This window comes from Berghia stephanieae, chromosome 9 (assembly GCF_034508935.2).
Source record: "Berghia stephanieae isolate SIO BIC M18660-M18661 chromosome 9, UCSD_Bste_1.3, whole genome shotgun sequence".
NCBI lineage: Eukaryota > Metazoa > Mollusca > Gastropoda > Nudibranchia > Aeolidiidae > Berghia > Berghia stephanieae.
Genome location: NC_088368.1, coordinates 34,531,216 through 34,547,815, shown reverse-complemented (window position 1 = coordinate 34,547,815; position 16,600 = coordinate 34,531,216). Strand labels below are relative to the sequence as shown.

At 35.4% G+C, this 16,600-nt stretch overlaps 1 protein-coding gene across 1 annotated transcript; it reads left to right on the top strand.

The window, feature by feature from the left end:
• Positions 1–578: 578 nt before the first annotated feature.
• LOC144980112 (uncharacterized) lies at positions 579–15,406 on the top strand. Its single transcript, XM_078927653.1, has 6 exons — positions 579–826; positions 3,804–4,421; positions 5,071–5,165; positions 7,324–7,539; positions 8,126–8,195; positions 14,223–15,406. The coding sequence occupies exons 1-6, from the start codon at positions 728–730 to the stop codon at positions 14,304–14,306; spliced, it is 1,182 nt and encodes a 393-aa protein (XP_078783779.1). The 5' UTR covers positions 579–727; the 3' UTR covers positions 14,307–15,406.
• Positions 15,407–16,600: the final 1,194 nt, after the last annotated feature.

Here is a 16,600-nt window from a genome sequence, read left to right as displayed (position 1 = left end):
CTTCCAAGGATTCAACTTTTGTACCGCCCAAAGCGGGACTCGAACTTGGAACCTACGGTCCGAAGGTCGGTGCCTTACCACAAGACCGCAAAAGCCCACGATGAAAAAGTGTAAGATAATCACCATTTTACGTAATAGTGTTTTTTATGTTAGAAAAGCCAATGTGATATCTTACATATAATCGCTATTGTTATTGTTATAAAGTTTTGTGCACATAATATATGCATTTATTTTTATGTCCTCGCTTGGTCCAATTTATTGTTTGTTGCACCACTACCACCCTCATGAACAGACCTTTTCAGCCGCGCCTGGCTATGAGAATGAGAGGAACAACCAAAACTCCGACCACAAATTATTTTGAAAATGAAAGGTCCTTAAATTCTAAATCATATTTATTAGTGTCATATTGAGCGCATGTCAAATTAAATATTCTAAGTAGTGAAATTGTAATTGTTATGCAATTCTATTAACTACCTCCCAGCCAGAGAGAGAGAGAGAGAGAGAGAGAGAGAGAGAGAGAGAGAGAGAGAGAGAGAGAGAGAGAGAGAGAGAGAGAGAGAGAGAGAGAGAGAGAGAGAGAGCTCTTCAACGATGGAAAAGCGGTTCGGTTTGATAACTTTGCTTTTCGTGTTTTTAACTCAACTGTTTTCATTCATGTAAGTGACTTTACTTGTCAATTCACCTTCAGTTTCAAGTTAAAAGACGTGAACCACTGTGTCCTTTTTAAATGGCATTTTATTTTAGGAAACTTGGCCGATCTGTCAGGCTTGTCCCAACAGCAAAGTCACTTGGATATTCAACTCGCATAAGTGAAGGAGATAAAAAAGTAAGAATAAGAATAAGAACACATGAGTATGAGAATGAGAATGAGAGTCGAGAGACTTAAGTCTAGGCCTAGGTTTGGTGTATAGAGTAGATATCTAGAATTTTAATCATAACTTATTAGTATTATAATTAATAATAATAAATAATAATAATAATATAATAATAATAATAATAATAATAATATCTAATTATTATTATTATTATTATTATTATTATTATTATTATTATTATTATTATTATTATTATTATTATTATTATTATTTTAGGCTTTTTAATTTTAAAAAAATTGAATTTTAAATCTGGTATTGGATCAGAACTTGTTGATTTATTATCTAGATAGATCTATATATATTACTGAATTACTGCAAATGAAATAGACGTCCAGGTATGATAATGTTAAATGATAGACCTCCCATAAGCTACTATCCACATCCCAAGTATTCTTGTTCTTCTATTGTTCTAGTAGGGGGTTTGGGAGGGGGGAACTTTTTTTTTTTTTAAAGTCTCCCCCCCTCCCAAACCCCCTACAGTATAACTTCTAGTAAGGGGGTTTGGGAGGGCGGAGACTTTAAAAAAAAAGTTCCCCCCCCCCTCGCAAACCCCCTTCTAGAACAAGAATATTTGGGATGTAGTAGCTTATGGAAGGTCTCCTAGCCCATAGTATAGAAATAGAAATTATTATTAAGCTAGATAGATATAAACTGCTGGTTTTTTTTTGGTTTTTATTGGGTTTGGGGGGGGGGGGGGGGGGGGAGGTTCTTTCTTTCTTTGCATAGATACCAAATTGATGTTACAGATTAGGATTATGCAGTGGCTATTTTTACAGTCCTGTACTGTAAAGATGGTTCTCGGGGCTATTTTTACAGTCCCGTAAGGACGGTTCCCATGGCTATTTTTACGGCGTTGATGCAGATCTGTTCACAGTTATCTGCATAATTATAGATGTATGTAATCATGTCTTTTTGCAGTATCCACAAAACTTCACATATTTCTCCCATATTTAGATGTACAGATCTCGAGGCGGTGAATGAAAGCAAAATCAATTTCATTTAACATATTTAGATCTAAAGCTAACGTTAACAAACAATTAATGTAAAGACAATTCTCTTGGCGATTTTTACGATACTGTCATTTTTATTACATATAATTTGTGTTTTTTCATACGTTATGTTTACAGTACAGAACAGCCCGTTTTCTATCATCAGTGGGCAGGTTAGGTTGTATGTCTTGAATTTTTTTCCTTCAAACAAATCTATATTATGTCTCATAATATAGATCTAGTTTATCAAACACTGAAAGTATATTTAGTTCCTGCTTGAAGTCGACACCCCTCAAGATATAATACTTAAAAGGTTTGTCTTTTGTTTACACTTTACCAGTATTGACCAGTCAGGAAGGACTAGCGGTTTATACTATTTTAAAAGATGCTACATTCAGGGTGCAGTCTTCTCATGTGAGAGTGGGTTCGAATCCCCTTTCAGACAATTCAAACCAATTGGACACATTTTGACCATTTTAGAACCCCCCCCCCCCCCACCATATTGTGAACAAATGACTACCCCCCCCCCCCCCCCCCATGTGGGTGTCCATGGTAAAGATGCATATTGTGAAACACCCCATATTTAGATAATATGGTCTTTTTAATAAAAAAAATAAAAATTAAGTCAGTAATGATGATGACTCTCTACCATGGGCAGTCATGATCCAAAAGAATAGAGGTGCCCAGAAATGATACTCATTAGGGCGCTGAGGTAGAGAGGGCATTTTGCTTTGGTCCCACCATCGCGTTACTTCTCCTTTACCGAATGACCCAGCGATTGTTCTTACCAGACAAGAGTGATCGCTATACTGCTTCTCCCTTCCCAGTTAAGAGGTGGTTTTATTGTTCTCCGCCAAAGCGATGTTCACCTTGTGGGCAGACCCCTCTGCCTAGGCTTTGAGGGACAACTAGGGAAAGAGATAGATTGAGAAAAAGAGAGAAGAGAGAAAGAAAGAAAGAGATCGAGAAAGAATGAAACAAAGAGTGAGAGAGAGAGAAACAAAGAAAGAATGTAGAAAGAAAGAAAGAAAGAGAGAGAGAGAAAGGAAGAAAGAGAGGGGGAGAGAAAGAAAGTAAAGAGAGAGAGAGAGAGAGAGAGAGAGAGAGAGAGAGAGAGAGAGAGAGAGAGAGAGATTGGGAAAGAATGAAAGAGAGGGAGAGATAAAAAGAAAAGAGAGATAGAGAAAGAAAGAAAGAAAGCGATAGAGAAGAATGAAAGAAAATGAGATAGAGAGAGAGACAAAGAAAGAATGTAGAAAGAGAGACAGAGGGAGAGAGAGAAAAAAAAAGAAAGAGAGAGGGGGAGAGAAAGATAATTTTTTTTAAAGAGAGAGAGAGATTGGGGGGGGGGGGGGGGTAGAGAAAGAGGGAAAGAGATAGAGAAAAAAAAAAGAGAAAGTAAAAAGAAAGAGAGAAGAGAAAGAAAGAAAGGCATAGAGAAAGAATGAAAGAAAGAGGGAGAGAGAGGGGAAGAGAGAGAGAAGCTGCTAACTAGCTGCAACTGAACGAAGCGAGTGAGGGTTTTAGAGCTAATGGCATCTGCTCAGCCTATCTGTTACTATTTATAAATCTATTACCGCAACAGAAGATCATCAATGCCGTAAATATAGCCATGAGAACCGTGTATACGGGACTGTAAAAATAAATCCAAGTACCGTCTTTACGGGACTGTAAAAATAGCCACTGCGTTAGGATTAGCTTCTTGTAAGGTCTTACTATAGGGGAAATGTGTTCTAATGATTTATTTTGTTTTATACCAGGTTGGAATCCTGTGCACATAACTTACTTTCTTTGATTTCGATGGTTAAAGTTAAGGAGTAAAGTTAAACATAAGCCTGACTCTTATATGGAATGTTTTAGCCTGACAGCATACAAAAACATTTCATTTTTATTCTCTATGCAAATTTATACATGACATTTTCCATTTTATTTCTCTCAGGATGATGGCACTTATTGCAGAAAACAAAAGCACGCTCAGATCATTGGCTCTCAAGGAGACCCAACACATTCATCCTCGTCATCATCATCTTTATTGTCTCCTGTACCTCTTTCTGTAAGGGATGTGTCTTTGATGCTACTCCCAAGACTTGATGTAGCAGTCAAAGGGAATAGTCGACATCCCTCAGATAAGTTACACCCTTTTATGAGTGTTGCAAAAATTGTTCCTTTTACAAATGATGATATTTTTCCTGAATTTCTTAACCTTCCCTGTGTTGAAAACAGCTTGATAATGGAGAGAATTGTCTTTAATTTGCGACCCACTGATTACAATTACAATAGAAATGATAAATTACTTCAATGCGATGAGGTATACTGCCAAGCCTTTGAATCCTCTGAAACACAAGTGAATATGATGTCCAAATGTAAAGAACATGAACTCAAAACAGACAGTATTTTTAAGACATTATATATGAGTGATGGTGGTTCACAGTTTTCTTGTGATCATGGTTTTTCGTGTTCAAGTATCGAAGACAAGACAGAAAAGTCTTCAAAAAAGTCCAAAGGTGGTCCAAGTTCTGAACAGCTGCATTCTATGAAAGAAAAATTGGAAAATTTAGTAAGTAACTGTTTTGTTTGTTTTGTGTTATATTTTTCGTATTGTGTTGTGGTTGTTGATCTTGTTCTTGCTGTTTCTCGTCCTTTTCTTATTGTTCTTTTATTTGATCTCACTGACTGAGAGATGTAATTGTCTGGTCTCTATCATTTATCTTTGTTTAAAGCGATGCTTCTATTCAATATCTTTTATCCTTATTTATGATTTTGAAGACCTGTAATTAACTACCACCCATATAGAGTGGATAAGTGCTAAAATTCAACAAATGCACTGCCTATATAGTTATATATATGTCATGTTTCCATTTAGAATTGATTTCAGTAGTTGTTTACAGCTGAAGAAAGAGGTGATCAGATCTTACCGCATTATCTTTAACGGACTTAAGCGGTCGAGGTTACTGTTGTTTTCAACTAACTATTCATTATTTTTTTTCTCTGAATCACATACTGTACTATTGCTATTAATGTGACCTGAAAGTGTTGAAAGTGAAAGCAGCATTTGTTTTTGAAAGTAAAGAGCAACTGACAATTAATGCAGAGCTGTTTTTTTTTTCTCTTAAAAAAAAATTGCTAGCATACAGGGGTAGTTTCTATTAATATTTCATTGCACTAAATAACTACATTTACAATGTGTTCACATTTATGATTCTTAGGTTGATATGATGTTTACAACTCGTTATGACTATTCACTTCTACACAATGATGTCGTTTTGGAAAACAACTTATTTGGGGAAAACATTATTAGAAGGTAAAACATTTTATTTTTAGGCTGGCTCTATTTCTCTGAACGTTCGGAAAAATAAACTTGAACTCTATTTCTCAGAACGTTAGGGAAAATAAACTTCATTTTTCTATTCTTTTCTCTTTGTTTTCCTTTTTCGTTCTTCAATTTTCTCTGTGTTTAAATAAATTCATTTATTTTCGGGGGGTATTATCTAGCTCTAGAACATGCTTCCTCCCGGTCCTTGTAGAGATGGCAGAATGATGAAAGATGTCGCCGAACTGTCGGAAATGGGTAACCAAAAAATCTCGAGAACGGAGACCGGAAACTGTTCGGAGGAATAGTGTTCAGGTTTATTTTCCCAAGCGTTCGGAGAAATAGTCACTTCGTTATTTTTATTCCTCCCCTACTTCTCCTTCATCATGGATTTGGCAGCTTAGGTGAACAAAGTACTGCAGTGATCAATCTTGGAAAATTTACACCATGATCTAAAAACTCTGTCAATTGCCTAATTCTCCAAATTTGAAAATATGAGACTGTGTTAAAAGATTGTTTAAGTGACGTTTGTCACGAAAAAGATTCCAATACTAAGTTATTTTGAAAATCCTAAGAAAAAATAGTTTTCTTCAATTTCTACCAGTTTTTATATAAAATAATTTTTTTAAAAATGGCAATCTAGCTCCAATAGAAAAGCAGAAATAGTTTCTCAAAAGGTTAAAAAATGTGTGCATAGAGTATCAACTTAGTTCATATTTTTTTGACATTTAAGGGGCGGTTTGGGTCTTTTCTAAAAAAATTTTAATAACCTATATTGGGCGGTTTTAATCATTCTGTATCATCAATATAGGGTAAAAAACAACATTTATGGTGACAAATTCTAATTATCTGTGTTGATACCCATTTTGCGATCTAATTTGAGGGTCTGACATCAAAAAATATAACAATCTTGTGGCAAACGTTCCACAAAAACTAATGAAGGAATGACCTCCATATTCTTCCCTCTTGTCAACATTGTACCATAGTGTGTCACCATAGAGAGATTTTACGGCTTAAGCTTATGGGATTTTTATTAGATCATTACAAAGTTGAGAATCAAAATGTTATGACAAAATTGATGTAAAAAATTCAGATTTAGGATTATAATTTAAAATTCACAAATCTTATTTAAAAAATCTCTCTATGGTGACATAATACATTATCTCTGTGATAACTGTGGCAATTTTCAGACAATTTCATTGAATAGATTCTGAGAAACGTTTGACACAGATTCCCATACCCTTAGAAAAATGACATATTGAGAAAATAGCAAAATGGCTTCCCGTTTTTCACACATTTCTTACTACCTGTACCATTTTCGACTGTGTATTTCGTGCCTTTACAGTCTACTTTAAGAATTTAGACTTCAATTATATTATTTCTAAGATAATAAAATATCATTTTCCACCAAAATCTCAAAATCAAATTTTTGAAGGATATTCCTAATAATTAGACCCAAACCGCCCCTTAAAAAATCTATAAGCTACTATCATTTTGATGTTAGATTGTCAATGTTAGTTTGTTTTTCATCATTTGACCCAAAGAAACTGATGAAAGTGAGTTTTTCATTAATTTTTCTGAATAACTTATCATTATGGAGCATGTTTATGCTGAACATCACAAAAATGACCTTTTGGAACGGTTTCATATATTTAGTTTTACACAAATTGTCGTACAATACCTCCGAAAGTATACAGTCAAAATATACATATCTAAATTCTTTGCCTTGTCAGTAAAATAAATCTTTTCATTTTCCATTGTCAAAAAAAAAATGTTTTAAAAAATTGAGTTTTATTCAATACTTGAGTCATACATTTAAATTTGATCAACTAATCATCACGTTTATTGAACGGACAGCTATACTTGTACATTAACAGTGCACTCAATTTAAATTCAAAGTCTTGGGGTTGTAACCATGACTTTAAGTGAGGCTGGTTTTATCCAAATTTTAGAGAAACCATGTGTGGGCTATCAAAAATTTGTGGGCATACAATAGATTGTCTCTCATTTTGATGAAGATGATTCATTCACATTTACTGAAATTTTCAGTAAACAAGTGACTTTACCATTTTCTGATTTGTTAAGCTTCGAATCTTTTTTTTTTTTTTAGATGATTCATCTTTAACTCAAATTTTATTACTTTCCCCAGAGGCCAAACCTTATATGCTTTTGAACTTTTGAAATTGAGGTTTAAAATTCACTCACGCTTCTCCAGTAGCACAATGGAAGTGTTGAATACAACTGTGAATGAAGACACTGGAGTTATTCGAATTCATTGGCGACTCAAGGGCTTGCCTCAGACTGAAATACTCAAGTTTTGGCGTCTGTTTCAAGCAAGGGAGAGAGTTTCATCTGATGATTGGCAGTGAGCTTACTATTAGATTTGAAAGTATTTTATTTTATGTCTTTTTTTTTTTACCAAAAATTGTTATCATTTTTTTTATCAAGCAACTGTCAACTAGAGATCTTAAGAATTTCTGTGCTACCTCAAATGTGTGTGGGGCTGAGGCAAAAAGAATTCCACAAATACCTGTGATCTAGATGTTTTGTACCTGGGTCTCTAGTTTAAATTAAAATCTTTTCTTATCATTCTTGTGACTACTTCTATCAATCTCTTTTTTTCTCATTTCCATTTTCTCAGCTTCGCTTCCTCAATCATTTGCTCTCTTTGCATTTTACTCTTTCCCTTGTTCTTCCAGCCCCCCCCCCCCCCCTCTCTCTCTCTCTCTTACTCTTTCCCCTGTTCTTCCTACCCCCTCCCCCTACCTCTCTCTTACTTTCCCTGTTCTTCCTGCCCCTTCTCTCCCCTCTTTCTATCTCCCCCCCCCTCTCTCTCTCTCTCTCTCTCTCTCTATCTCTATCTCTCTCTCGTATTTTTATTTGTTATCTTTGTTTTGTTACATCGCCTAGTTTCATTTTCTCAGATATATTCCCTTTTTTTTTCTCTTCAGGTGGTTTGAGGCTTTCTCTTACTTTCACATTGGAAAAGATGGATTGGTGCACAAGCATCGAATTGACCGTGTAAGTCTTCCTTTTCTTCTTTAATTAAGACTTGCTTTCACTAGGGACCAGAGTCTGATAGAAGACACGTCCCAACAACGTTAGAATATGTATTTCTCCAGTTTACAAAACGTATACCAGTTACGCTTTCACTTTCACTCTCCAATGTGTTTTGTCATTGCTTTGATCAAAAGCAAAGCTCAAATACCATTTCACAAAACTAAGAATATATCAAGAAAATCAAGTGCCAATATGATAATACTGCACAACAACACAGATGCACACATCTAGTTTTGATTTTATATAAATCCATGATACTGTTCATGACTTTAATTTTTATTTCAGTGCACAAAAATTTAAACGCACTTATAATTAGTAGATCCACATCTGGCAATATTTCAAAGAAACAACAGATGTTGCCCAAATTTATATAAAATTTGGACTGATATTTAGAAAAGCAACTGATTTTCAAATTAAAGTAAAGAGGCTTTTACTTTTATTGTTTTCCCAGCTATTTCAACATAATATATTAAGACATGCCTGCCAACCTTTCCGTTTTTTCACTTTTCCTTGTCCACTATTCCGCCATTGTCTCTTAAATTCCGATTTTCAAAAATTATGATAATGGTAAGATGAAAAAAAAAATGAGTTAAAGAGGTGAATTGTATTTTAAATGATTGCTACAAGGGCCCAATCCATTACCTAATATATGTATATGTGGTTTTGCCAGTTGTGCCCGAATACTGTCTTTGGGTATTTGGTGGCAAAGTTGGTGGAACTTTTGATACAGAATTATCCATTGTTAAAAGATTCCTATTTTTTGTCTCAAATTCCTATTTTCTGATGTTCTGGTTGCAATGAAGGGTTGACAGTACTGATTAAGACCATAATTATCCAATACTTGCCCCCATTGGACACGGCACTGCCTGATACCAGTTAACCTCCACTGACCTCAGACAGGTAGCCAACGGAAGGTTAATGGACCTTTGAAAGTTCCATCCATTGATTAACTTCTTTTGCTGTGGTTCAATTGGAACTAGCACTGATTCCATGCAATGTAGTAAGCATGTGTTCTGATTGGTCGGTAATAAGGCAGTCTCATTGGGAGGGGAAAGATAGCATTTAAAAAATTGGTTTAGAATATGAGATGGCAATAGTCGGGTATCAACTGCCAATTCTTGTTATAACGACTAAAATGTATGTCGCTAATTTAGGTTTTTTATTACTAATAACATACAGTGCACTCTGGATATGTCGACGTTGCTGAAGTCGATTTTTACCCAAGTCGATTTTTTTTCTTGGTCCCTCCCCCTTCTTATTATATAACATTAGTAAAAAAAAAAAAATCCACATAAGTCGATGTCGCTTAAGTCAGTGTTCTTATCACTCATGACCACAATAAAATCACAAATGAACAAGAATTTACATTGGTTAAAAAAAAAGCTACCAGTAAGAAATTTCAATGGTTAAGAATTTCCGCGAACGATTGGTGCACACCGACGTGATGTAGGTGTTTTGTCTGACGTTCGTGCTCAATGTACATAAGCAGTATCGAATAACTCTGATTTCTCCATCTCACTATCTACATCATCACATCTTCAAGTTCAAGATTTTTTATTATTTTATTTTTTTTTGTTCTAATCCCAGGCCATCCTATGTAATGGTCCTCTTAATTAGTATCAATTTTATCAAGAATTCAAGTGAAGTCTGCAACTACAATGGCAAACCTATCGCTGAAAAGAAATACCCAGCTGATCGATACATTTGAAAAGTCTGGCATGTGACAGAAAATCAACGCAGAAGAAATTGGCATACCAGCTATTTCTGTCTTGACGATTTACAAGAAGTATGACCTTGACCTAGAGGCTCCTACCCTTCTGATTTTTGCGGAATACTTCCACTTAATTGGTCTACATTCCGCATTCAAGGGAAACATTCCACTTTTCAGCTTACGGACCGACGAAAATTATTTTTAAAAAATCTCAAGTAAAAAAAGTGAGCTATGGCTTATTTCATCAGCATCTCCTATGGTCAATCAACACACATTTTGTGTCTGATTAGTCCTTTCAAAGTACAGTGCACTCTGGATACGTCGACGTTGCCTAAGTCGATTTTTACCCAAGTCGATTTTTTTTCTTGGTCCCTCCCCCTTCTTATTATATAACATTAGTAAAAAAAAAAAAAATCCACATAAGTCGATGTCGCTTAAGTCGATGTTCTTATCACTCATGACTACAAAAAAATCACAAATAAACAAGTATTTCCATTGGTTAAAAAAGCTACCAGTAAGAATTTTAAGTGGTTAAGAATATCCGCGAACGATTGGCGCACATCGATGTGATGTAGGTGCTTTGCCTGACGTCCGTGTTCAATGTACATGAGCAGTATTGAATAACTTTAATTTCTCCATCTCAAATTTTACATTCTCGCAACTTCAAGTTCAAGATTTTTTTTTTGGTTCTAATCCCAGGCCATCCTATGTAATGGCCCTCTTAATTAGTATCAATTTTATCAAGAGGAATTCAAGTCAAGTCTACAACTACAATGGCAAACCTATCGCGGAAAAGGGAGATTCGATTCATTTGGAAAGTTTAGCATGGGACAGAAAATCATCGCATAGGAAATTGGCATACCAGCTATACAAGAAGCATGACCTTGACCTAGAGGCTCCTACCCTTCCGCGTGGTATACATTTCACATTCAAGGCAAAAATTCCGCTTTTCACCTTTCCCATCAAGGAAAATTAGATCTATAAAAAAAAAATCTCTGGCGAAAAAAAAGTGAGCTATGGCTTATTTCGTCATCTCCGATGGTCAATCAACTCACATTTTGTATGTCTGATTAGTCTCTTCAAAGTGTGTGCTGCTGATGTCGGATAATATTTTATGTTTGGGAGGGGGGTTGACCGAAGTATTATTATTATTATTGTGACTCCGATGCGTGAGGTCAATGACCTTGGTAATATTATATGTTGGCTTCAATCGGTAATAATATTATTTGAGTACGGTCAGCTTCTTTCCCTATTTAATTTTAGCCCTATGTCGTGTGTGTGTGTGTGTGTACCGGCACGCGCGTTTGCTTGATTAGGTGTGTGTATGTGGGAGGGGGTGGGGGGGAGGAGGGTCCTGACAAGGTTAAATCCATCCATTCAATGCTTTGCTCTCAGACGGCCAGGACCTGTGTGTTCTCTATTATTATTTGACCCCATTCTTACTCTTAGTCTTTACACAATCTGTACATTTTTACACATTTTATATTTTTAATCATTTGAGTACTTTTGGATTGTCTATTACATTTTCTGTTGCAAAGCATGTCATAGTCAATAACAATAAGTTGATTCCGCTTTTCTTAAATCTCAAATTCCGATTTTTATGTATTCTGATTCCTCTATGGGGCTATTGGGGGTAGGAACCTCTGACGACCACTACAGAGACTGCGCGATATGAAGGGACATACTTATTCTAGATTGGTTTGCTTTGTTCAAATGAGTTTTTGCTCATTTGGTTACACTCCGGTTAAGTTGATTTTCGGATAAGTCGATTTTTTTCTCTGTTCCTCTGGGCATTGTCTTATCCGGAGTCCACTGTATATGTAGCTGATGTCATATAATATTATATTTTTGGGAGGGGGGTTGACCGAAGTATTATTATTGTGTTGACTCCAATGTATGAGGTCAATGACCTAGGTAATATTATTGATTTAGCCATGGGCATTTGTTTGATTAGGAGTGTGTTGAGGGGAGGGAGTAGGAGGGTCCTGACAAGGTTAAATCCATCCATTCAATGCTTTGCCCTGAGACTGCCAGGACCTGTGTGTCCTCTATTATTATTTGACCCCCTTTTTACTTTTTACATACTCTCCACATTTTTACACATTTTATATTTTTAATCATTTAAGTACTTTTGGGTTGTCTATTACATTTTCTGTTGCAAATCATGTCATAGTCAATAACAGTAAGTTGATTCCGCTTTTTATTAATTCTTTTAGATTCTCCTCTTTGGGGCTATTGGGGGAAGGAGCCACTGATGACCACAAAAGGGACCTCTACTTCTCAGGTCAATTCAACACTACCAAGCAACGTCAGCAAAAAGCACGACATGAAGGGACATATTCTAGTTTGGCTTGCTTTGTTCACATGCATTTTTGCTCATTTGGTTACACTCCGGTTAAGTCGATTTTTTTCCCCTGTTCCCCTGGGCATCGTCTTGTCCGGAGTCTACTGTATAGCAGAAAAATAGGGACCAGAGGTCAATGTCGCTATCCAGGGGTTGTCATTATCCAGAGATTGCACTGGAGATGGATTTTTACCAGAATGTTGTTGGACTGAGTAACATTGATGACGGGTGGATTGGAGAGCCCCTTAGATTTTTTTAGACTTTTATTTTTGTGATTTTTTTTGGTCTTTAATTTGCCGTTCTCTGCAATTTTATACAACATCTTTTTCATCTCCTTCTATTTCTTATTAGAAATGATGAAAGCCACTCATTTATTTTTACAACATCAAGTTAATTCACTTATTCAACATCAAACAGAATGCATAATAATTCACAATAAGACAATATTTTCTTACTAAAGCTATTTTTTTGCATGTTAATTAGCTTTCCAATATGGCCGCCATAGTAATGTGACCTAATTTCCATATGTAGTTATATCATTATGTTGCTTTAAGTATCCTCTTAGTTACATTGAGTTTGCTTCATTTGTTTTTTTATTTTATTAATTTTTTCATGAAAACCACCTGTTTATTGAAATCCCCAAAATTCCTCCGCACTGAGAGTTACATAATGTGAAAATAACGAATGTTGCACGTTAAGGGCTAAATCCTCCTGCTTTCTGTGCACTAATGACCTGCTTCATTCCTGATTTTACCTCATATTTGTCAAATTAGCCTTTGTCTATATTGATTTTCAAGACAAAAATAAGCCAGGTTAAAAAAAAAAAAAGATAAAAATAAGCTTTTGACTTGGTGTTGCTTTGTATTTTTTAATGACTGATAAACATTAATAGAAAACTAATTTTAATTACACTTGATCACGGAAATCTCAAACAAGTCGGGACTGGGCCTATTTGTTCAAAATTTCAGTTTTTCGAGTTTTCCATGTTGAGTATTTTACAGAGGATTTGAATATGAGGAGGTAAATGTCGGTTGTCTTGATAAAAGTCATATTATAATGATAACTCTTCGGTGTTGTGTCGTGAGACAACTCAATAATTGAGTCAATTTCCTTTACTCTGCCATCTTTTACAAAATTATGTAGAGCGTTTTCACTGTTGTTGTGTTTAGTGCGTTTTTTCTTGTTCAATTACAGAAATGGAATGACAATTCCCACTACGTGTGCTTGATAAAAAGACAAAGCCAGTATATCGCGTTGTGGATTACACACTCAGTACGCGACGTCAGTACTCAAAATCACTATCACTATCACTCCTCATTTAACACCCTCATGCTCTTCCCTCTTACCCATAGCAGGCTAAAGAGAGAGAGGGATGGTATGACTCACACCCCACCTATCATTTTAATAACTGCCTAAGGCCCCAACAATAGTGGTCATTTTACTATGGTACTGGCACCCCAGATTAAGTACCATAAAGTGAGGTAACGATGCAGTGATGGGTGGCGTGCGTAAGACACTGGTCAAACATGCTTCGCAATTCCCCCTCAGTTCAGCATGCACACACATATGCCACACACACACGCGTAACACTGGGAGAGCGATGGCATCTTTCGTTTCCGTTCAACACAAACAATTCGAAAAAAAAAAAAAAATTAAACTGACCGCAAGGGAATGTCCAGTTTGTTCAAGATTTCCTTGTTGGCCCTCGAAAGTGTTCAAGATTTTCGTGTTCCCAATACTAACAAAATAGAGGGATTAAAACGGGGAACTGTTCCGAGTTTGAGATTTCCATGATTTCTTGATTTGCGTTTCGAGATTTCCGTGCTTAAGTGTACTCTGATTTCAGTAAATATTGGGAAGGTGCTAAAATAGTGCTTGTTTGTTGGCAGTTCAGCCTATGGTAATTCTACAATTATTTTTATTTTTGTTTCAGATGTTACCTGGAAGTGACCAACCTGAGAAGTTGTCTTTGAAACTTCGCAAGCTGCTGAATCCTGCCAAGCCATTAGTTACTTAGAAATTGTCTTCAGTTTTATTCAACTGATTTGGTTAATTGATAAGCGTATGCTGTATTTATTTATTGCTATTTAGCTCATGTGGCTGAGATCTATATAAGATATCATAAATAGTGGTGTGTCCCAAAAAGCTTTGCACTGATAATATCTAAATCTAAAAGATGAACAATTAAAACTTTTTGTTGTTGTTGCTTCTGTTGCCATGGTTAGATAAATAATATGTCTATTCTATTTTTATTTTTACCTTTATGATAAGTTATGTTCAGTTTAATTGTGATACTAATATTGGTGATAAATAACAGGAGTTTATACAATACTCTAAATCCAAAGTGATACTAAGCTGCTAGAAACTGTGGACTATGAAAAAGTAAAAAACATGTATAAAATGATTACAGTATATAACAGCTTCAAAAACAAACAAAATACTAAACTCAGGTCGTTTCGGGCTCAAAACCCTTCTTCAGCCAATAAAAAATAATAATAAAAACATGTCATCGATCTGGGTTTTTAGCAATGTTTTATGTTTTTATTGTTTTTTTTTTTGTAGTTGACTGAAGAAGGGTTTTGAGCTCGAAACGTTCTGTGTTTGGTATTATATTGTTCTTTTTTTTTAGGCTGTTATATTCATCGTTTATTCTCTAAGTCCATCAAGCTACCTTGGCTAAGCAATTAAATGAAAATGATAAGACACATTAGTATACATTATTGTTACATTGAAGAATTGTAATTTGTAAGATTATGTCCTTTTTAATTAAGGCCATTTATTTACCAATAGTGTGAGTCAAGCCAGCGAAACTGTTTGCCTTTAAAAGTGTTTTGTATTTTTAGTGGGTGATGACAGAGAGAAAGAAAATTGAAAAGGAAAATTAAAATATAAATAGATACAATGGCGAAATTCCCTTAGTAATATTTTAGATCATTTTCTCTTCTTTTTAATGCTAGAGGCAAATGTCTGTGACATGAATGAAGTTTTATTATATCTGTGTTGTTTTTTTTAGGATATTTTTTTTTCGAAGAAAAAAAGATAATTTAGATAGCACAGGGTTATAAAACATGCAAGAGAGATTAAGTTTTTTGCTAATGAATAAAATGAAATATCTGATGTTGGGCTTGAACTTGTGTTGTCAGAGTGGCTGTGCAATACATTATTCATTCGTCCCACCATATTGCTGTCATTGCTCATGTGCATATAATTTCGGGGGGTGGGGTTCCTCCCATAGTGCTGGGAGGGGATCCTGACCTCCCATAGCGGGCAGGGAGGTACACACTGTGTCTTCTAACCCTTTATATCTGTTTTCCAACATGCTTTCTGTCTTTGTCTTGGAATGAGATTACTTAGTTTTTTTCCTGGCCCTGGTCGGAGTCCTGGCTGGGAGGGAAACCATCAAATGTATAGTTAGTTTTGGGAAATGATATTTTTTTCCTTGTAAATCATCTCTCCGTTATGCACTGTATTATGTTTTCTTTATATTATATATGATTTGTAAAACATTTGAGTGTGTTCCTCTTAGTGGGGACCTGTGCTTGTGTCTGGATGAGACTTTTAGTGATCTCAAACTAAGTAGGTACTTTGATAGTGTGCTCTTGGAATCTACACCTGTTTCTTATTTGAACCAATTCCCCTTCAGGGTGAGGCTCCTGACCTCCTATAGTGGGCAGGGGGATACATACTGTGTCTTCTAACCCCTTATATCTGTTCTCCAACATGCTTTCTGTCTTTGTCTTGGACTGAGATTACTTGGTTTCGTCATGTCCCTAGCTGGGAGGGAAACAGTCAATTGCATAGTTATTGCTTTGGGAGATGATATTTTTTTTTCCTTGTAAATCATCGCTCTGTTATTATGTATTATTATTATATATTTGTTATTTTGAATGTATAATGTAAGCATTTGAGTGTATTCCTCTTTTTTTGGATCTTTTGCTTGTAACCGGATGAGACTTATAGGTGATCTCAAACTAAGTACATTGGTGGTATGCTCTTGGAATCTACATCTGATCCCTATTTGTTCCCAGTTCCCCTATGTCTTACTTTTTCTTGGGTACTTTAATTGTAATTCTAGAACTGTTTACTATCCCATTTTCTTCCTTTTTACTGACGCAAGTGTGTTGCAATTGCAAGCCCCGTAAAACCCTTAAAAACAAAAACAAAACAACCAATTCCCCTTTGTCTTACCTTTTCTTGAGTGCTTTAATTGTAATTCTAGAACTTTTTACTATCCCATTTTCTTCCTTTTTACTATTACTAGCGCTGATATGACCTCACAGTGCAAGTGCCGTAAAATCCTTAAAAACAAAA

Coding starts and splice junctions, on each gene's coding strand:
- LOC144980112 (XM_078927653.1), top strand. CDS start 728: ATGGCATTTTATTTTAGGAAACTTGGCCGATCTGTCAGGCTTGTCCCA. Junction 7,540..8,125: donor GTTTCATCTGATGATTGGCA/GTGAGCTTACTA, acceptor TTTTCTCTTCAG/GTGGTTTGAGGCTTTCTCTT. Junction 8,196..14,222: donor ACAAGCATCGAATTGACCGT/GTAAGTCTTCCT, acceptor TTTTTGTTTCAG/ATGTTACCTGGAAGTGACCA.